The 21,305-nt window shown below is 41.3% G+C and overlaps 1 protein-coding gene across 7 annotated transcripts in view; it reads left to right on the top strand.

Moving 5' to 3' along the window:
• The first annotated feature begins 1,124 nt into the window (after positions 1 to 1,124).
• USP40 (ubiquitin specific peptidase 40) overlaps positions 1,125 to 21,305 on the top strand; it is a 38,909-nt gene continuing 18,728 nt past the window's right edge. For 3 of the 7 annotated variants that reach the window (XM_075755881.1, XM_075755885.1, XM_075755886.1), the window contains exons 1-16: positions 1,321 to 1,474; positions 4,013 to 4,229; positions 4,774 to 4,841; positions 5,864 to 5,977; positions 6,560 to 6,724; positions 7,312 to 7,458; positions 11,177 to 11,320; positions 12,296 to 12,424; positions 12,930 to 13,031; positions 13,363 to 13,470; positions 14,751 to 15,072; positions 15,591 to 15,672; positions 16,716 to 16,887; positions 17,686 to 17,770; positions 18,949 to 19,019; positions 20,180 to 20,499. In XM_075755881.1, the coding sequence (XP_075611996.1) occupies positions 4,031 to 4,229; positions 4,774 to 4,841; positions 5,864 to 5,977; positions 6,560 to 6,724; positions 7,312 to 7,458; positions 11,177 to 11,320; positions 12,296 to 12,424; positions 12,930 to 13,031; positions 13,363 to 13,470; positions 14,751 to 15,072; positions 15,591 to 15,672; positions 16,716 to 16,887; positions 17,686 to 17,770; positions 18,949 to 19,019; positions 20,180 to 20,499 (2,228 nt within the window). In that variant the 5' untranslated portion in view covers positions 1,321 to 1,474; positions 4,013 to 4,030. Of the gene's footprint in view, positions 1,258 to 1,320; positions 1,475 to 4,012; positions 4,230 to 4,773; positions 4,842 to 5,863; positions 5,978 to 6,559; positions 6,725 to 7,311; positions 7,459 to 7,647; positions 7,929 to 11,176; positions 11,321 to 12,295; positions 12,425 to 12,929; positions 13,032 to 13,362; positions 13,471 to 14,750; positions 15,073 to 15,590; positions 15,673 to 16,715; positions 16,888 to 17,685; positions 17,771 to 18,948; positions 19,020 to 20,179; positions 20,500 to 21,305 lie in introns of those variants that run through there. The other 4 variants (XM_075755882.1, XM_075755883.1, XM_075755884.1 and 1 more) reach the window with 4 other exon arrangements.

Below are 21,305 nucleotides of genomic sequence, written 5' to 3'. Positions count from 1 at the left end.
GTTATAAACTGAAAGGAAAAATTATGAATAATAACTAAGCTATGTTATTTCCAGATTTATATAAAAAGCACTTAAAAATGATCGGTGGGAAGATGACCAGTTTAGCAAACAGCATTTGCTCACACAAAGGTTAATTGATATGTTTTGCAATGGTACCCCATTATTTTCTTGAAGAGGGGTAAGCAGAGAGCTGGTAGGGAAACCTCCTGCCCTCCCCTCACTTCTGCAGTAGGACGAATTTGCCACCCAAACCTTGCAGCACCCTTAACATGAACAGAATGGGTGCAAAGGCAAATCCAGGACAGGTGAAGTTAATCAGTACCTCAGACACATTTGAGAGTTTAGCAACAACTCCCTCAGTCGGCTTGGTTATCTGGCAGGGCTTTTTTGGTGAGTTAAACTTTGCTGGGTTCAAGGGAGTGCAAGGTTAGAGTTGCTTACCTCTCAGGCGTGGTCATGCATGCAGGAAGAGAGTGGGAGCTCTGAATTTGGGTAAGAAGCCGCGTAGCTGGGGAACGCCAGGGGAGGACTGGAGAACCCCGAGAGAGAGAGAGAAGGGGGGCTGTGCTGGATGGCTGTAGTGGGAAGGAGGGGTGTTGTGTCAGCACGACTGCTGCCTGTGGCCCTACTGGCACGATGAGCGTGATGGTAGCGGACCGTAGTGGGAGTCAAAGCTGGCTCAGTCTGGGCTTGGTGGCAGCGTTTGGAAGGCAGCAGTGAAGGGCTGTGTGTTTTGAAGAGGGAGCTGCTCTGCTCTGGTCACTGCCCCGGCTCATCTGTGCTTGCAGTCCCGGTGCCGGTACAGCCCTGGCCTACGCTGGATGGGGCCGTGCGATGCCTAGGAGGGAACCGGACCAGGAGGGGTGCCTGGAGAAGCAGCCCCAGCCTCCCTGAGGCCTTTTCCTTGCACCAGAAGCCCTTGCACTACAAGGCCGGTGCGCTGAGCTCCATCCCCGGCTATGGTTTTCAGAAGGCTTCGGTGTTGGGAGCGGTTTGGGTGATGGCGGAGCCGTGCTGCCCGCCTCCCCCGGCAGAGAACTACAGCTCCCAGAATGCCTTGCGGGGAGGCGGGCCCTCCCAGCGGGCACTGCGGCTCCCTGGTGCCGCACTACGACTCCCAGCAGGCCTTGCGCCAGCCTGGGGGCCGCGTTACCGGCCGATCTTGGGTTGGCACCGGCGATTCTTTCCCGCTCCTCGCTCGGGGGAGCGGGTGGAGCGAGAAGGCGCCCTGCCGTTCTTTCTCCGGGGCTTCGCCAGGTACGTGAAGTCCCGGGACCGCGGGAGGGGTTTTTTTAAGTCCCATCATGCTTTGCGCGGCGCCACAACAAACATGGCGGCGGCCGCGGGGCCGTGTCGGTAGGTGCCGGGCCGGGTGCTGGCTCTGGGCGGTGAGGTGTGAAGACGGGGCCCGGCCTCTGCGGGAGGTGGAGAGAGGCGGGAGGGAGCCGGGTGAGTGGAACCTGAAGAAGGGAAGGTGAGGTGGGGGCCGTACCGCCGTCGGGACGGTCTGGTTCTTGGTGGGGGTGCGCTGGGAGGTGCCGGAGCCAAGTGACGAGGTGGGAGGTTCCCACCTGAGAGAAGAAATACAGGGCAGGGGCTACGAGGGGGGGTGGGATCCCCTTTTGTGGAGGTGCTCCGGCTTCGACAGGGTAAGGCCCTGATAAGCGATGTGTTCTAAGTTGGCTCTGTGTACTGAGAGCGTTGAACCAGAGGCATGCAGAGATTTACTCTAATCTAGGTTATTTCATGGGTTTTTTTGTTTGTTTTTTTTTAAGGGAAGGTGCTAGCAGCAGTGCTTTGAGGTTCCTGAAATAAGGAGCGCGGGAGGATTTGGCAGTGTCCTGCTGAAGTGCTTTCCTGGAGTGGTGGGTGGGTGCAGCAGCCTGTCAGTAAGATGATGGCTGTCTCCTAGATATCTGTCTTTTCGTGGGGAGCAGACTGATTAGGAGCAAGCTGTTGTGTGTTCAGATGAGGAAAATAGGAAGGGTCGTAATCTTTGGGTGGTTAAAGTGCAGCAGGCCTGACTGAAAAATAAATGAAGGCTGTGAGACAGTTTGGAAAGAGTGCTGAACCTGGCAGTTATGTCTTGGAGAATGGGAGGTGAGACCTTTACAGGTTTGGGGTTTTTTTTAGGTGATCTGTGTATAAGAGCTACATTCAGAGAAGTAAAAACTCATGCAAAGAGATCAAAATGATCTCTTTTCTGTCTGGGTTCATTAAGAAGGATCTCCAGCCATACAATTTTATTTTGGGGGGTTTATAAGGGGATACGTATTGCATGAAGTGCTGAAGAAGCATTCCAGAACAAGCAGAGTGCACGCTGCCGCCTTGCTTCGTAGTCAGCTGCTCCGAGCGTAGCCTTTCACCTAAAAACTGCTTTATTGTGGGAAGGACTAAAATGAGTTTCAGGAGATGCCTGAAGATCTGCTGGTTACATTTGGATTTTCAAAAGGCGTTCAGTAAGGTTTGGCGCTGAAGGCTGTTAAAGAAATTAAGCGAACACGGGAGAGGAAAGTTGTTGCTTGATTAAATAATCAGCTAAAAGATAGGAAATGGGAGATCAGCTGTCGCAGAGGGGAGTGAGGGGGAGTTTCTTTGCATCTTTCCTAGGGCCTGTGTATGGTGCACATCATAATTTATCAGGAAAAAAGCAGTGAATGCTGAGGCGATCAATTTTTTTTGTGAAATCACTGATCTACTGCAGTAAAGACAAGTGCCGTCAGTGCAGCTTTAAAGCCTTCATGCTCGCAGGTGGCTGAGTGATACAATAACAGGTAATATTACCTGTAGGTGAGTGCAGAGAGATGCAGCATGGGGCAGAGACAATCACTACCTTACAGTTATGTGTGTAAATATATACGCATATTTATGTAAAGCGTGTATGTAGTGCTGGGGTTTGAAGAGACCATACAGGAGTGAGACCTTGGGATAATAATAAACACTGCTTAAAGCAGTTTAGTGCTCAGCAGTTGTCCAAAAAGAGAACAAACCAGAGCATTAGTATTTATGAATAGAGAAATAATACATATATGTATATTCTCTGGTTTGCACACATCTTGAATGTTGTAGGCAGATGTGGTCCTCTGATCTCAGAAACAGGGAAAGAAGTTTCAGGGGTTGGGAGGAGGTAGACAAGGAAAATTGAAGATGGGGGACGAGTTCAGTTGTAGGAGTAAACATGCCTTAGAGGAAGCTTTTGTCTGGAAGAGATGTTTGAGTGGAACGTGATGATCTGTAAAATTGCAAGTGGAATGTAGATAGGGGAATGATTATTCACTGCTTCAGTGTAACTCATTAATTACTCGCTGCTAATACAAGAGCTACGGCATACCAAATGAAATTATGGGGTGGCAAGTACAAGATGAAAGGGAGCTAACTTTAGGAATCTTGGTACGTGCTAAAAGGTCACAAGGCTTTCAAAAAAGACTGAAAAAAAATTCCCCCAAGAAGAATCACTTTGTTGCCATTGAGTTTCTGGCTCTCAAACATCTGGAAGCAGAGATAATATTTTCATAAAATATCACTGTAGTTTGGACTGTTTATTACACTCTTTCCATCTGGCCGATACAGAGACAGTTTGCTTGTGCGCATGGATTTATTGAGAGACAGTCCAGCGATTTTGATGAGTTTGAGAGGCCTTACGTACCTTTCCTGCAGGAAACCGGGCAACTTGAGCACTAGTTAATTATAAGTGTTTAGAAGGACCTGTTTATTTTGCTATGCGTGTTTTTGCTTGTGAAAAATTCAAATGTGATGCATTTGATTCTAGTTAAAAGCCTGTTCAGACCTGTGCTAACGTGAATGCTTTTAATTCACTTTTTTTTTGTCGTATTAGTGCACACTTTTATATGGATCTGACATTAATTTTTAGAATGCACGGAATAAGATGAAAACAATTACAAACAAATTCTTCAGTCAGGGCTGAAAGGTTCGTCTTGGAGGATTAGAGGTGAGTGGATTCAGTTACATTTTTCATATTAAATAGATTATTTTATATATTTTTTTTTTTAAGGACTGTTTTGCCTTCACAATGTTTGGCGATTTATTTGAAGAGGATTTTTCCTTTATTTCAAACAATCATTGTGGGAAAGGGAAGAAATCAAAGCCCAGAGATTCTGAGCCTCCAGCTCCCAGGGATTTCACCAAACTAAGTGGTATCAAAAATCAAGGTGGGACCTGCTACCTCAATTCCCTTCTGCAGACTCTGCTTTTCACACCTGAATTTAGAGGTAATGTGTTAAAAATCTTCTTAAAGTAATGTTGGAATTGATATTTTACAGTGACTTGCGTTCTAGTTATTTAAGAAATGCCACAAACAGATCGTTTTCAGGAACAGTTCACTTCAAATAAGTTATTATAGAATACTCAGAGCTATTGGTCTGTGGGATTAGTATCATCACTTCTGCGTTAAATGTGAGTATTGTAAACATTACATTTTCTTACAGGTAGACAGTCTACAGTTTGTGTAAATAAGAGAGGTAATTGTTATCCATAAAGTGTCATTCACTTTTTAATGCAACCACTACAATTCCTAAAAAAAAAAAAAAAAAAAAATAAAATTTTGCCATCTAAACACCTTAATGCTTACTTCTGCTTCTTGGTTATAGCTTGAACCAGTTGTAAGGATGAATGATGTTCAGAAATTTTGTTTAAGATCTTAATTTGCCAAAAAGAATAGCGTCATAATGCGTGGCAGTTAAAATACAATAAATCTTTAAAGAGGAGACGACATCTTTCTTTTTTTTAATTAGACATTTTTCTTTGCGATTACAGAGGCACTGTTCTCTCTAGGACCTGAAGAACTTGGGACTCTGGATGATAGCAGTAAACCAGACGCAAAGGTATTTAAAATATTCTTGTCATTAGTCGCTGCTGAATGTTGATTCGGAAGAATATTGTTTGAATTTGCAGGAAGCCTTTTGTGAGAATGAATGAAAGCTTAACTTTGATACTGAAAGACAGTTGGGCTGGCCGATATTCGATTTTGTACCCAGATGTAAGTTTTCAGTGCCATAAGCCTTTGCTTCAAAAGTAAAATATTGATCCTGTTTCTGCTGAAGTTGATAACAGAGATCAGTTTGTCTTTAAGGGGAGCAGGAACAATCCTAAATTCTGTACAGTCCTCTTTTATTTTTTTCTCTTCTGTAATCAAAGCTACAGTGCTATTATTTGTCAGCAGAAAAAAAAAACCAGTCAATGTCTGCAGCCCAGATGATTATACTGAGCTGTCTGAAGGTTTAACAGCCCACCTATGCACAGGATGGTCTGAGACTGGAATTTAATTTTAATTTAAAAAATACTTACTAAAGTTGACTACAGAATTTCATTCTTCAGTTCTCAGGTTAAAGTGATGCAACTGGTTGCTTGGAAAATCTTTTTCTTTCTAAGTCAAAGATAAATATAGGTCGCTGATCGAACTTGTGGACATTAACCATTCTCCTTCCCATCTTGTTCCACCCCACCACCAAACCCTTTACTGAGCAAGGAGCAGCACCTGTTGGATCTGCATGTTGTGATCTCTTGTAGCTGAGTTCTTAGGGCTTAGTATTACAAAAAAGACCAGAGAAAGTTGTCCTTTTTTTACTACGGTGATGGCTTGATTTTAATGCGTATAGGTTTGCTTTATCACGAAACGTATGTTCCGTGACTATATTTGCGTGAGTGAGGTGAGGCACGGTAGATTTTTGGAGATCAAGTCTGACCGATGTTTTGGTGTGAATTCAGTAACCTATGTTACAAAAGCTATAGGCGGTGGTGGTTTATTACAAGTTTTATACTAAATTATTTTTCTTTTTATTTAAATGATTGGTTTGAAGACTCTTTCTGATCTTTTGGGTATATTTTGGGTTTTTTTGATTTCTAGGTTCGAATAATTCCATTACAACTTCAACGGTTATTTGCTCAGCTTCTGCTCTTGGACCAGCAAGCTGCATCCACAACAGACCTTACGGAGAGCTTCGGGTGGAACAGCCACGAGGTACAAATCCCTGTCAGTGATACCATCACTGATGAACTTTTTCCTGAAGGTTTTTTTTTTTTTTTTTGAAGTCTGACACTTAAGAAGTATCTTAAAATACCTCAGGCTGTGGAGGTAGCATTGAATTTGCGTCAACTATTGTATCTCCGTGTGAAGTACGTGCTGTAAACAATTGGCAAGTGACAGAAGAAAATTGTTCTGTTAGACGTCAGTAGCTTTTCCTTTGTTTCTGCAGGAATGTTTTTGCAACAGTAATTAGAGTTCTCGTCCCCAAATACTTAGATTCTTACCTAAATTGAACTGTGTAACTCATCTTGGACTTTAGGCTAAATCTACTCAAGTGAAAGTGTCTTACGTGGGTTATAGTTTATGTACTTGTAGCTACTCAGAGATGACTAAATTAAGTTAATAATAAATAAATTAAGAATAACAAATAATATAGTAATTTACTACTCAAGGTAGTAAATATATGAGCAGCTTTGTTACGCTTAGTATATGCTGGTTTTAAGCAGTAAGCAAAGCAGATGGCACTATTTTATTTCTTCAAGTTTGTTTTGGTTTTTTTTTTTTTCTATGGCGCAGGAAATGAGGCAGCATGATGTGCAGGAATTAAATCGGATTCTGTTCAGTGCTTTGGAAACTTCCCTTGTGGGGACTTCGGGTCATGACCTTATCAACCGATTGTACCATGGGATTGTTGTCAACCAGATTGTTTGTAAAGAATGTAAGAATATCAGTGAGAGACAGGTAAAGCCAGCTGATTTTCCAGGATAGGTTTCTGTTCAGTCTATTGAAGATACTTTAAATGTTTGTTGTTTTTTTTTTTTTTTTTTAAACTCCAAAAATCTCCAAACATCTTTCTTGAGTGTCACTGGTGGCCTTGTTGAATCTAGGTAGTGTGTATTGGTTGGGGTGCTGCGGACTTGAAAACATGTGAAAATTATGCATGACTTTGTTAAGTCTTGGCTGGCATTTTCTAAACCACCCACATCACGCTGTGACTCAGAGGTAAAAAAACAAGTGTTATTGCATCTTCTGAGTTGGCAAGCATTGCCTTTAGTAGATGTAGTTAGCAGAGAGCCAGAACAGGGAGGCAACGATAGCAAAACATATCTTCAGTCTTTTATGCTCTTTGTAATTTAAAAAAAGTTTGGGTTTTTAAAAATTAATTTCTCTTCTGTGGATGTATGGTGGTTTTTCCCCATCAGCAGTGAAAGCAAAATGAATGCTTACATCTGCTGTGGTGAATGGGATGAGTATCTCTCTAGTGTACCGTGAACTTACACCACTTAACTACCTTTTCTGGGGTTTTTTTTGGTTGTACTTCTGCATAGGAAGATTTCTTAGACCTAACAGTGGCGGTAAAAGGTGTTACCGGCTTGGAGGAGGCCCTGTGGAACATGTATGTAGAAGAAGAGTACTTTGAAAATGAGAACTTGTATCGATGCGGAGCCTGTGATAAACTTGTTGAAGCTTCAAAGGTAATTGGTGATTTTCAGTCTTCAGTTTGCTAACAAATAGGAACTTTGTTTACGTTGCTGTATCTGCCCTCTAACTCAGAAATAAAAACAGTCTGTATCTTTAATCAGATAGTATATAACAAGGATTCCAAAATCTGACCTGTTTTTTTTTTAAACCTCAGCAACTATGTCAAGAAAAGCTCATGTGACTCATTTCTTGATTTGAATGTTGTTGCAGTCTTTAATCTCACCAGTGGTGAACGGGATGTCGTGTAGTTTTGAGAGTATTGCCTCATTCACATGCCTCTACTGCTCCTGGCTTTGGGCTTTTCAGAGGATAGGCTAAAAGATAAGCTAAAGCATAAAGAAAAAATAAACAGATCCATGTAATGAAGAAAACCATGGAAATTCTCTCATGAAGAACCCAAATGGGAGAGAAAAATAATGAACAGTGGTTACTCTGCACAGGGAAATGAGATCAGTTGATGAAGGTATTGCACTGTTTCTCTGGTGCTGAACAGGTTCTTGCAATGATAAATTAACACCTTTTGTAGGTGTTTTCAATACGTTCTGTAGTGCTGGAGTCTTCAGGTGAGAAGGAATGTGTTCAGGCAAGGAACCAGCCAGCTCTTCTAATGTGTAAGACACTGGGTATGTTTTCAGAGTGTATGCCTCTGTTGTTCCCATCCACCAGTTTGCTTCTGGTATAAGCACCACCACTGCGTGTCCTCTCTCGGTGAGCTTTTCAACCACTGCCTGCATGCTAAGCCGGTGGCTTCCATCCAGGAGTTTCCCTCCATCTGAGAGGCCAGGAAGGAGGAGGGTAAAAATCCAGGCACAGCAAAGCCTCAAAGTCATCTTCCTGCAGTCACAAAAGTCTTCTTCAGGCAGTAGCTTGAAGAAGCTTTTGAAGGAAGCCGATGGGTTTATCTGAGTTGTGCTGCTCTATCATAATCTAGTGAGTGAATCACTGCTTTGATCTGTGCTCAGTTATGGGTGAGAGCTGTCAGTTTTTAGTTGCTTTTTTAAAAAATTACTTTTAAAGCTAAATGCAGTGATCCTTTACTGTGCTGAGTCATCGGAGCTCCAGCTTGTCCCTCTTTGTTGGTTTACAACAGTTTGGACTGGTTTCCCCAGCATAGTTAATTGAATTTAACAATTTTTTTGTGTTTTGTTATCTGTCCCCTTAGCCGAGGCCAGGGAAGGGCAGCCCGGTGGGAGCTTTATGGGACTTGTAGGTCTTTGAATTGTGTTTTTTCCAGAATGATAAAAAGTGGTGGTTGGTTTTCTTCTGGGCTAATTTTTCATGTTGTAATTTTCTTATAAAAAGTGTCTCCTTTTTGCCTTTATTCCCATTATTTTTTGTAAAGGGAAAGCAGACATAGGTTCTTAGTGCACTCTACCTTTGACATGCTTTGCCCTCTTCACAGCAGCGCAGCTCTTTGGCCTGCAGTGACTTTTTCCACAGCAAGATGAGCGCAATCCAACCTTGCAGCACCTTTAACATGAACAGAATGGGTGCAAAGGCAAATCCAGGACGGGTGAAGTTAATCAGTACCTCAGACACGTTTGAGAGTTTAGCAACAACTCCCTCAGTCGGCTTGGTTATCTGGCAGGGCTTTTTTGATGAGTTAAACTTTGCTGGGTTCAAGGGAGTGCAAGGTTAGAGTTGCTTACCTCTCAGGCGTGGTCATGCATGCAGGAAGAGAGTGGGAGCTCTGAATTTGGGTAAGAAGCCGCGTAGCTGGGGAACACCAGGAGAGGACTGGAGAACCCCGAGAGAGAGAGAAGGGGGGCTGTGCTGGACGGCTGTAGCGGGAAGGAGGGGTGTTGTGTCAGCACGACTGCTGCCTGTGGCCCTACTGGCACGATGAGCGTGATGGTAGCGGACCGTAGTGGGAGTCAAGGCTGGCTCAGTCTGGGCTTGGTGGCAGCGTTTGGAAGGCAGCTGCCTAACACTGCCACCACCTGCCCACACCTAGCCTGGGTCAAAGACAAGATGGCCCGTGCCTACCCACTCCATTCCTTCCTTCAGTGCGCTGTGGCTCTCTGGGTAACGTTCTTCCCCCTTTTCTGTCTTGGCCTCTAGAGAGTTTGGTATTTGAAGAATTTCGGGTTCCAGAACCTTATCAAATTTCAATTGTGCAGTCTGATTATCACCCTAAACTTGGAAGAGCATGCAAAATCCATTGTGCCGCTAAGCTTTGCACAGAACTCTTTGCAATTGGCGCAAATTAAATCCCTAATTCAGGGAGTTTCTCAGGCCGTGTATGTGTTCCTGGGAGGCTGTCTGGTATGGCTCTGCAGATGGGGAGTTGGGTGGAGACATCGGAAAGGCTCAAAGCGTGTCCGCTGAATCTACGCTTACGTTCAGAGGCAATACAAGATGGGTTTACTTTGCATCAGGGTTCCCCATGTGCTTACGCCCCAAGTTGTTTGATCTAGATTAATATTCTTCCTTACTAAAATGGATTATGTTGGCTTTCCTGCCTTGAAGGTCCTCTTCTGTATAAATGAGGGAGACTTTAAGTCTTGCTTGGTTGTTCTGTGGCTGACTGTAGGGCCTTCCAGGGTACACCTACCCTGTCTAACTCAGGCATAGCATCGTGCTCCTTTACTGTAGCCCACAGGTCTCAGTCAAGACCCTTTTCTTCAAACACCCTAGCAGATCTTAAGCTAGATGCCACTGTGATATAGTCCGGTGACATTTTTCAGACCGTTCCTGTTATGTTTGGAGGCAGCCCTCAGTCACGCAGCAGCAGGCTGCAGAATATATGTGGGAGTTACCTCTTTTTCTGGACAATATACACCTGTAGGAGCTAGTTATGTTACAGATAGATAATTTCTGACTTCCACATTTGAAAACACTGTGCCTGTATGAGCCCTGACCTATACTTGGGGAAACAGAACCCCGGAGAACTGGAAAACTCCTCAGAGGTCATTGGAATAAACCTCAGATGATGTACCAATGCTGTGTTTTGAGGAGCTAACCAGGAGAGTAATAGTCCCAGCCTCAGTTGAGGTCCTTTCCTCACACCACAAGCAAGCATGTAGGCTACATTTGTAGGTTGAGCTTCATTTGTAGCTATATATATTTTTTTTTTTTTTGGATGGCTTCAGCGCCTGCGCCAGACGCTGATCATTGCACTGTTCATCTGGGAATGGAGAAGCTACCACGAAGCTGTGTCGCTCTTCTGCAGCACTTGCTGTTCAGCAGCAGTTGAGTGTGGTTTTGCTTTTTTTTTTTTTTATTTTTATTTTTTTAGTCTGGGCTCCCAGGATTTGGGTGGTGGCAGGTGCCAAGAGCAAAACTGCTGGAAAGATGCTGTATAGTCTGATTTCATGCATAAGCGCACACCCAGGGGTTTGAAGTGGTTGCTTCTTAGTATAAAATTCAAGAAAATCCTCTTGCAATGAACGTGTGGGCTACGGAAATGTCATTACTGACTAGAATTTCAGCAACATCCTCCTTGGTTTTCTGGAGTGGGGTAAAGTATGGGACTGGTGATCACCATTCAAGGAAGGTGTAGAGCTTAACAGAGGGGAAAGATCTTGATTGCTTTTAGTCTAGTCTGGTAGGGAAACTGAGAATTAGGGAAGAAATTTTAAAAATGAAGACACTTGTCACGTCTGCTTGATTGTAACGAAGCTTTGTTGGAAAATAGAGTTGACCATAGCAAGGTGGAAACACTATTCTGTTACAACTGTGTGCTTACAGTTTTTTTAAAATCATTTACAGTCTGCTAAACTACGCAAGTTGCCACCCTTTCTCACCGTTTCTCTCCTGAGATTTAACTTTGACTTTGAGAAGTGTGAACGATACAAGGAGACAAGCTGCTATACATTCCCCATCCAGATAAATCTGAGACCTTTTTGTGAGCAGGTTTGTACTGTTGTATTTGTTAAAGTCTCTATAAGCCCAGCAAAGAACCAATATCTCAAGGATAAGTTTTCTTTTCTTTTGCATTTTGTCGGGGCAAGGTATTTGAGAAACTTTGTGGGGTTCTCTTCTCTCCCTAATTCCGAATTTTTTGGAATTCCAATTTGTTTCCAAAAGACCACTTTCTGAATGGGAAATACCTTGTAGCTATACAAGGGGAAAGGGTATAATAATTACCTAAAACTAAATCTGATATTTCCTTGAAAGGAAGATTATCACTTGGAAATTGAAATTTATATTTGTATTGTCATTGTCTGATAACGTCATGTATAAATGAGCTGTATGTGATTGATGTGCCTGTACTTATTTCATTTTCCTTAGGAATCTGTCCTTGCATTCATATATAAATACATGCATTTTGATTATAAACTGCGCTATACCGTTGCTCAGTGACAGTTTTTGATCCTTGAAATATCTAAAGAATAAACTTACTAGAGGCGCTGTTATTGAAAAAGACATTTTTCTTACTGAAATGTTGCAGTGCAAGCTTGGAAATTTCTCGGTGTTTGTATTTGAGGAAGACTTCTCCCCCCCACCCCAGTTGGTTTGTGTATATAAATGTGTTGCTTGTTTTTTCTCTAATCTTTGAAAGAAAATGAGCCTGGTTATGAACAAACTGGCTGAGCTGTTCTATTATTTGCATCAATATTTCATTATTTAAAATTTTAATTTAATTTAGAATTTCCAATATTTTTCGGAATCATGTTTAAAAGGTTCTTTAATAACCCTGTGCCTTAGTCCATGGTTTGTGTCAGTCCATGCTTGTGTTCCCCAGCTCTGAAAAGCCATTTCAGTCGCTGCACATGTGAATGCACACTGAGAAATATCTGAAACTATGCTGATGGTGTAAAACTGTCCCGTGAGTGAAAGACTTACTGATATATGTTATTGTTACTGTTATTGTTTTTCTTTTTAAAGACTGAAATGGATGATTCAGAGTACATGTATGAGCTCTTCTCTGTTATTATACATAAAGGTGGCTGCTATGGAGGACACTATCATGTTTATATCAGAGATGTGGATGAATTAGGAAACTGGCAATTACAAGTAAGTCCTAAAGGTTTTTCTTCCTTGCTTGATACGGCTCATTTTTCACAAAAGTGTTAAGAGCTAGTGGATGAAATGTGTATCCAAACTAATGAATATTTTTGTGAGGCAGTTGGTCTCTTGCCTCATTGAGAAGGCTGGTTCTCCACAGTGTACCATCTCAATCAAGATTTTGTAGCAAAATTCCAATCTGCTGAACTATCTCACTTTACCGGGCTCACTTTTTTTTTCCCCAAATGAATTACTATATTTGCTCAAGACCGGCACAGTCATTTTCACGTATGATGCTGGTTGTTTGTAAATAATGCAAAAAAAAAAAAATTAAAAAAAAAAAAAAGATAATCTGTATGACAGTATACAGTCTGTAGCAGGTGGCAGAGGCAGCTTATCAGAACTTCCTTCACACTTCTAAATTGTGCATGCTAATGTTAGTACAGACTATAATCGAAAACTGCTAGTGGTTTGTGAAACAACAGTATTTGTGAGTCTTATTTTTCTTATACAGGAAGAAGAAGATAGGCTGATTGAAGATAAGGCTTTAAGAGATATTGAAAATGCCAAAGAAATAGAAAATCCGTTGGCAGTCTTAAAAGGGATTTTAGCAGAGGTATGGTATGTAAGGAGTTTATTGCTTCGATTTTGATATTAGGGAACCTAGAAGAAGGGGTTAGTGTATGCAAGAGTGGGCAGGTTTAAGCGTACAGAACTCTTCTGAACTTCTTGTGAAGCATATAAAACTTGTAAATTAACCTGACTTTAATACTAATAGTGACTTTCCGTACAGAAAAGGGCCCTCTTTGAGTATTTCTTAAGTGGCTTACTGAAGCTGTTGTGAAAGGCAATGTTACTTTGCCTTATTAACAAACAGGAATGACTTAAGCACTTCAGAATTGGCTTCTTTGTAGCCTTCATTATCCTAGTTTTTAATTTCTCTGTAGGAAGAATCTAAACAAATTCCCGTGGATCAATTAGGGCAGAAATTATTGGAGGAAAAAGGAGTATCCTGGAATAAGAAATACCGAAAACAATATGGACCGTTACGAAAGGTAATATGCACGTATGCTAGTTTGGTTTTTACTGTTAAGATAACTTTGCATTTATATGAATAGTCAATGGGATGATAATTTAAAATATTGGCCCTTGGGCTAGCAGGATAGGGATGATAATTTAAAATATTGGCCCTTGGGCTAGCAGGATAGAGCATGCGTAAGGGGGGTTTGTAAGATAAATTAGTAGATTGGGGAACGCGGACAAGATTCTCAGGAGATTGTCTGCCTGAAAGCTTGTGTCTTTTTTTTCCATCTATATGGTTGGCCTATAAAAAAAAAAAAAACAACCTTATGTACTGAACCTTGTGTCTATGGATCAAGCTGCACCAGCAATACTACCACTTGAAACCAGCAGCAGTGATGAGAATTAAAGAAGAAATACATTACCTCTTCACAGTTGTAACAGAAATGAGGTTTTGGAAATGTATGCCACTCTTTGGTTGGTTAGAGCATATCTGTAAAATTAACACTTGCAGTAAAATCTTGTCTTTGTTCAATTGGTTATTGTATTTTTTAAATGCTTTAAGGAAAATACTTTAGCATTTGTGTTATAGATACGTGGAAAATTCATGTTGGACTGTGTTTTTTGAATGGACCTAACAATGCAGGTTTCACAATGATCATTTAAAGGTAGTTGTGAAATCTGAATGTTAGTCTTCTGCGGAGGTAGGTGCTTTTCTGACTTTGACAGGGAAATGGTAGAAACAAGTTGTGAGCTACCCAGTATTAACCACTTCAGAGTTTGAGTGCTGTTGTGAACATTACCAAAGCTGACTCTTCACAAGTGCTGATCTACACCAAAAGCACATTAATCAGTGCAATACTTGCCTTATTGAAATAACTGTACATTGTCTTACGGTTTTTGAACTATCCAATGAGTTTTTGATTGTAATTGAAACTGAAATTCAGTTTTTGGGGGCTTGTTTTTTATTTGGGTTTTACTTTTTGAGGGAGTGGGATGTTTTTTGTTGTTTTGGGAGGGGGATTGGAGGGTGATTGGTGTTCAGCCCCCTGCCTCCATCTCTGTAGAGCCACAGCCTTGGTTTGTGTCGTTTGGACACTCAGCTTCTCTGCAGTATCTGTGTGCTGCTAAAATTAAAGTAGAGAACAGGGTGGATAAGCTGGGTGATACTGAATGAGTAGGCTTTAAGTTCTTGAGATGCCACAATGGGCAGCATTAATTTGGGTAAGATACAGCTCTGCAGACCAGAATTGAGCTCAAGAGCTATATTTAAAAGCTGGGTATCTTCTTCATCTTGTCCTTGCTTTCCTTTCAGTATTTGCAGAATCATCCTCAGATATTTCAGTTCAGTCCTGATGAAAATAAGGTTGGTCTGAAGGAAAAACACAAGCTCCCGTTTAAGTCGGATTCTCAAGGCCAAGATTTCCAAAGCTCTCCTCAGAAGAACGATGTCCAGTGGAATTCAGAAAAAAACCCTACCAGGCTAAGGGATGGTTCTGCTGGTTGCCATTGGTTTGATCTGAATGATTCAAAAGTCCAGCCCATCAAGGAGAAGGATATTGAGAAACAATTTCAGGGTAAAGAGAGTGCCTACATGCTGTTTTATCGAAAGTCTGAGTTAAAGAGACCACCTGAAGGTACACAGAGCTCATCTTGATATGCTGGGGGCTTCCTTCATTGGCAGTTTATGTTCTGAAGGGTAAAGGCTCTTGGGTATTTCTGCCCTTTCGAAGAATTGAAGATACAGTTGTCCCTCTAGTGATCATTTGAAAAAAGGGTTAACTGAGGATACAAGGAGGTTACCTCCAAGGAGGTAGTGACCAGTTAATTGGCTATAGCTGACACTAACTTTTTTCTAGTACGCTTGACAAATACTAGCAAAACATCTCCTACTGAAACAAATAAAAGTTGTTGTTAACGGCATTCATGTATCTGTTTCCCTTAGGGAAAGATTGATGGGAAGAAGTAAAAGCGCTTGTTTGTTCTTTGTATCATCTTGCAGTTTAATTTTCTCTTATTACGAAAGGATGCAACGTTATTGCTCTGAATTTTCAATGATTACCTTACTGTAATGTCTCAACTTGATCACTTTTCTTGTTTGCCAAAACACATTTTAAGCAGCTGAGGCCAAACTAGCCTATATTATTTGTTGCAGCGCGAGGAAATCCAAGGTACCAAATTCCTGAACACCTTCTGAATGAAATGAATGCTGCTAATACTGAGCTGCAAAAAAAGAGGTATATTAATGTAACTGTACCGATCTCTTAAACAGCATTCTTAATCTGCAGATCTCCAAAGTGGTGTAAAACGAAAGAAACTCATTGAGTAGAGCCAGATACTAAAATGATTCAGTGTCATAGAGGTTAATCGAGGAATACAACTTGTATGTCCAGATTCCGCCTTTACTGGTTCCCTGCTGCCCTGTTAATAGCGTAACTAGGCATTCTACAGAATTTCAAGGGAAACTTACAGTTTAAAATTGTCCCTTTTTTTTTTGTGAAAATCAGTGCAATTCTGGAAGGAGAACGGAATACTTTATCTTAATTGTGTTTATCGAGGGCGTTCTCCACTGGGAGAAGGGGGAATGACTTGCTTTGCTGTGAAACAACAGATAAACGGTATCTTTTGCCAGAAACATGGAGGTATTCAGGTTGGTTGAAACTTTTCCTTCGGTTGAGGAACACCCAGAACTGATGATACACCTGAATCACAGTTAAGCTATCAAAATACAGACACAAGACTTGTGTGATATCTCAGTCCTGTGCAAATTTCACTCCTTGATTTTTTTTTTAAATGGTGTATTTGCTGCTACATTCAGCTACTAGAACTGGATACAGGTATGAAGGAGGAAGGCATGGCTGTGTCTGTCCTGACTCAGTTTCCATGCAGTTTTTCTGCCTCTGCATTTCAACAGAGAGTACCGATCTGCAACACAGCCTGAGGGGGGGGGAAAAACCAAAACCAACAAACCTATAATCTCCACATCCCTGGAGATAAAACTTGTCATTCTGTTTAGCAAAGTTAGAAGCAAGTGTAGAAACACACAGAACACAGTGCTTGTGAGGAGGATGTCTACGCTAGCTCTGCGTTGCACACCGTGTAAATCGCTGGCATCTTTGACCGCCTCTTTGCATACCCCTTGATGGAGGGGGGAACGTGACAGTGAATTTAGTCATGAGGGTATCGGTTCCAGGACAACCGCACAGAAGCATCTCTGAGATAAGCTAGCCGTTTGTCAGTGCTAAATTCACCGGTTTATTATTGTGTCATTCTTTCAAAGAGCGGAATGTGACTCGGCAAACAATGGCATTGATTTACATCTCCATTTGAGCTCATGTTATAAATTTCACAATGGGGCTTTGCATCCTTCACTTACTTGGAAAGAGAGTGTCGTGGATTTGACTATTGATAGAAGAAAAACGCTAGGAGACCTTCGACAGTCGGTATTCCAGGTATTTGCTATATTAAATGAACTCAAACACTTTGTTTTTACTTGAGCTGCAACAACATTTACATGTGTATTTATGCCGCAGTTTTAACTTTGAGAAATTTTCAACAGTTAATGTAGTTTCGGGAGGCTAAAAATTATATGGGTTCGCACAGAAGGAAACATTGGTTCTCAAAGTATTGAAGAAACCATGAAATTGATGAAATTTGAGTTGTGTAGACTTTAAAGCTCTTGTAAGCTAATTATTTATATTTGGGCAGCGTGTACATCAGCATGGATTGATGCTTTGCAGAACTCCAGGCTTACTCTTAACATTTCAGTTTATGACAGATTTGTCCGTATTTTCAGTGAGCTAGCTGGCCTTAACAGGAAATAATCAATGTAGTTTAGGAAAAAAATAGTTAAATATTTAGCTTAAACATTGAATGTAGTATAGTTGCATTTATTCTCTACTACATTAAAGGAATATGATATTTTGTAAAACGCTTTTTTTATAGAGATCTAAATCAAAGCTAACTTAATGTCAGGAAACACTGTTTGCTTTTCCTGTACCTCACAACCTTTGGTTGGCATCCAGTTGAAACTGTTTTCGTCTGTCTGATGACTAGTCTGACAGGCCAAGTCCTAAATGCTTGTCTGTTTTCTGTGTTATTGGACTTGTCGAAATAAATATCGGCGATCTAAGTGTCAAAGCGAGCTTGGCTGCCAGGCTGTAACAGCTTTCAGCAAAGTTGTAATTTTGAGTGATGTGAGTTGTTGCTGCTGTTTTATATAAACTTACTTTTTTATTCTTCCCAATCAGATGTTGGAGTCTTGGGAAGGAGACATGATTCTCAGTGTTGCCAAGTCTTTACCAGCAGGACTGCATCTTTACCAGATACTTGATGGTAAGACTACTACATACATTGTTTCCGCATTATTTATGTGTTGTATTTACTGCAGACAGCGAGGATTTCATATGTAAAACATCTCGGAGAAGTGTGTTACTGAATGCTCTTCAAACTCAAACTTACATGCAAGTCCACTGCTATTATGTAGGACCCTCTTCTAAGTGAAATGAGGGGTTTTGAGACCTTCGTATGTAATCTTTTTTGTGAAGTGCAGTAAGACTGCAGATCTTGTGCAAGTTAAACACGTTTGCTGACAAAAATATATCCATCTGTATTTTGACCTTGATTTGCTGATGAATGTTTGTTTTCGTAGTGTTTACCTAGTCAGTAGAGGAGAGGATAGAAGAGAGTAGCCAGGGTGACATGAAAGAAAAATGTAGGTTAGACTTAAGCTGAAGTAGGAATTTTGTAAAGAAAAAGGCTTACATTGCATTAATTTATTAAGAGTACCTTGGTATTTTAAAATCATGAGTTCTGTCTCCAGCTTTGCACCGTTATGCAATTCTAGGTGTTTGTCTTTGAAGGCTGACTTAGCCATTTTTAAATTTTATGGTCTTTGTGGCCTGTTTCAGAAATTCAGGGTTCTACCGGAACATAACTCAATGTTCCATGATGTTGACATCAAAACAGAGAGGCACTCATAGCTATTAAATATGTAAATATTCTTCCAGCTGCTAGTACAGTTCTTTAAATGACAACAACTTGTAAAAAAATCCAAATTTGATTTACAATAGGAAGGTAAAAGAAACTGCAGCGTGGGCATTAGTATTGCAGAGAACAGGCTTGGAACGTACAGTACGTAGCTCGTTTATTAAATCCAGCCTTTTTGTTTTAAATCTATCAATTCACTGTTAAATGTCACGTAGATAATCCTGACCGAGCAGCTTTGCCAAGTGCTGACCTGGGCCTCGGTTTGCAAGGGAAACTGAATTGAAACCTTCGTGCTGCGGCTCTCTGTACTCAGTGAGGCTGCTATAGGGGTATGCACCTGCTTGGGTTCGCTCACGTAGCAAGAGCAACCTGAACTTACCCCCTGTAAGTGCTGATCGCACAGCAGTTTTTGTAGAGATAGACTTGAGCCAGAGTAGGATGTGCCAGCGTATTTCGGTTTACCAGCTGACCCTGCTTCTCTGTTTTGCCGGAGGGGAAGAACTTGATGATTTGTTCATTTTTAGGAGATGAGCTGACACTGGATGGCATCGGGCTGGCTGATGGAGCAGACCTCTTTGTGTGGAATGGGAAAGAGGTAAAAGAACCAAATACCCTCATTCCTTGACGGTTCTGAAGAGATAAGGTGCAATCTCCAGACACAGTTTTGGAACTGTTGATGTGTCCTGCGGGATGTGCTGCTGACATACCAATGTTGGCTTTGGGGACACTGCTTCAGCATCTAGGATGCTGTGTTCTTACAGCTTGTCAGCGTACCTCGAGCGATGTACAGTGTGCTGCTTGAGAAAACTATAAATAGAATTAAACAATGCAGAATGCGCCATGGTCAGATTGATAGGTGCCTGTAGATCTCCAATGCCAGTGACATTGAAGTGTATTCCGAAAACATCTGATGGCTCTTGGAAGGAGATTGGTTGCTAGTAATGCAATAACAAAACCTTCTGTCCTGTAGCAAATCATTCCACATACAAAATTAGACCTGTCAATGACTACATTTGTGTATGGTCACCCTGAAATACTGTGCTGTTTTTCTAGTGTTGCACTTTCCTTTTAATATTAAGACTTCTGCTTAACTTTGAGATGCTTGCCTCAGTGGTTACGTAGCACAGCATTTTATTCCATCTCTGTAATGGAATAATCTTTTACTTCTTAAAAGATTTTTTTGTTGTAAAAATATGCATTTTCTTTCCGATTTATCAAAAAAACCCCCACAAAACCAAAAGAAAACAGCTAGTAACAGAGTTGTTCTTGTCTTGGTTTTATTTTTGGTATGGTCTTCACTACTCCGGTTTCCTGTGTGATTAAATTGCCTAGTTCACGGAACTATGTTCTTTGCCTAGCATGAATATCAGAAAGGCCAGATTTTTAAAATCTAACTCTTTTGATCTGCCTCAGTCACACTTTTGGGTAGTTCTTTAATATCCTGAGGGGCTCAGTTCCTCTGTTCTTAATCTGATGGAGACAAAGTGTTCGCTGGTTTCCCAGCTGCTGTTAACTGATATATTTACTATGTGTGGAGACGCGGGACAGACCTCAGTTATGTTTTCTCTTCCCAACACTTTGGAGTTACTCTAATTATTTGTTCAGTAGGCATTTGGTCAAAGGTGGTTTATTTCTAACAAGGAGAGAGGGTCCATCTTTTTGTCTTGATAATTTTATTGTTGTCATTCATTGCCGTCCAGTCTTTTCTGTGTTTTATTGATCATCGCTGCATAAATCTTGCATTCTTTCCTTCAGGTTGGTGGTACAAAAGTGATGACAGGCCCCGATCACGAACCTGTGGTCATAAATGTTCTTCGTTTAGCAGAATATAACGAAGGAGGGAAGGGTCAGCATTTCACAGAATCACAGCACGTCTTTTCATGCAGCACGAAAGTGGCTGATCTGCACACAGCCTTAGCGCCGTCAGGAGGAATCATTCTAAAGAATGGCTCAGGACTGGATAAAGAAGCCAAGAACTGGGAAGTTTTCCGTGAAGAAGATATGAAGGAAACAGTCAAAAGCGTTGGTCTGACGGATGGGTGCTCAGTACTAATCTTAGACAGCCATGACCAGAGGTAACCATTTTGATAACAAGTTTAACCAAAACAAAAAAGCAATTTTAGCAAAATCTGTTTAGTTAAAATTATGTTATCTATATGTATACACATGCACTTTTTTTTAACTAACTGTCACTTTAAGCTTTTTAATTCAAGGTAACATAATCTTTAATTTTGGGGATCAGATACTTACGAACAATTAGATATTACTTTGCTCTTGACGTGCGGATGCAGTCGCATCCTTTGACTTGCACTGGTAAAGGGAAAAACCTAGCGAGAACAGCTTGTGCCCAGTGTGCTGGCACATCTTTAGCATATCCTGAATCCCTGAGGTTTGAGTTCTGCGTGGTTCTCCGAGGGACTTGGCGGGATGAGAGAACAGAGCAGTATCAGAAGAAAATGCAGCTGTGCTGAATCTCCCAGTTGAATCTAAAGTTGTCAGGGGCAAATTTCTGGTCTCGTTTCGCTTCCCAGTGTGTAGCCCTGAGGTTAGGTTCCTGTTTTCAGACACGTGTATACGTACTTGTGACACAAATTCTGACTTCCTAGTTGAAAGAGTACTGAAAAATTGAGATTAAATCAAGCAGCGAGAGGGTTCTTCACCAAGAAGTGTTTCTGTGTTTATATACAGTAGCAGAGACACAGAGAAAATGTCATATTTTGGTTATGACTAGGTGTGCTTTTACAGTATTTTTTTCCAGAAGCCTTAAATCCAGCCTCAGAAAGTGACTTAGACTCTGAAGTGGTTTCAGAAACGCAAGTCCCATCGAAGGCCAGTTACCAAAACATATTTCAGAGGTGCCTGGATGCTCCCCGAGGCCTCA

This window comes from Balearica regulorum, chromosome 6 (assembly GCF_011004875.1).
Source record: "Balearica regulorum gibbericeps isolate bBalReg1 chromosome 6, bBalReg1.pri, whole genome shotgun sequence".
Classification (NCBI taxonomy): Eukaryota; Metazoa; Chordata; class Aves; order Gruiformes; family Gruidae; genus Balearica; species Balearica regulorum.
This window is presented reverse-complemented; position numbering and strand designations above follow the sequence as displayed.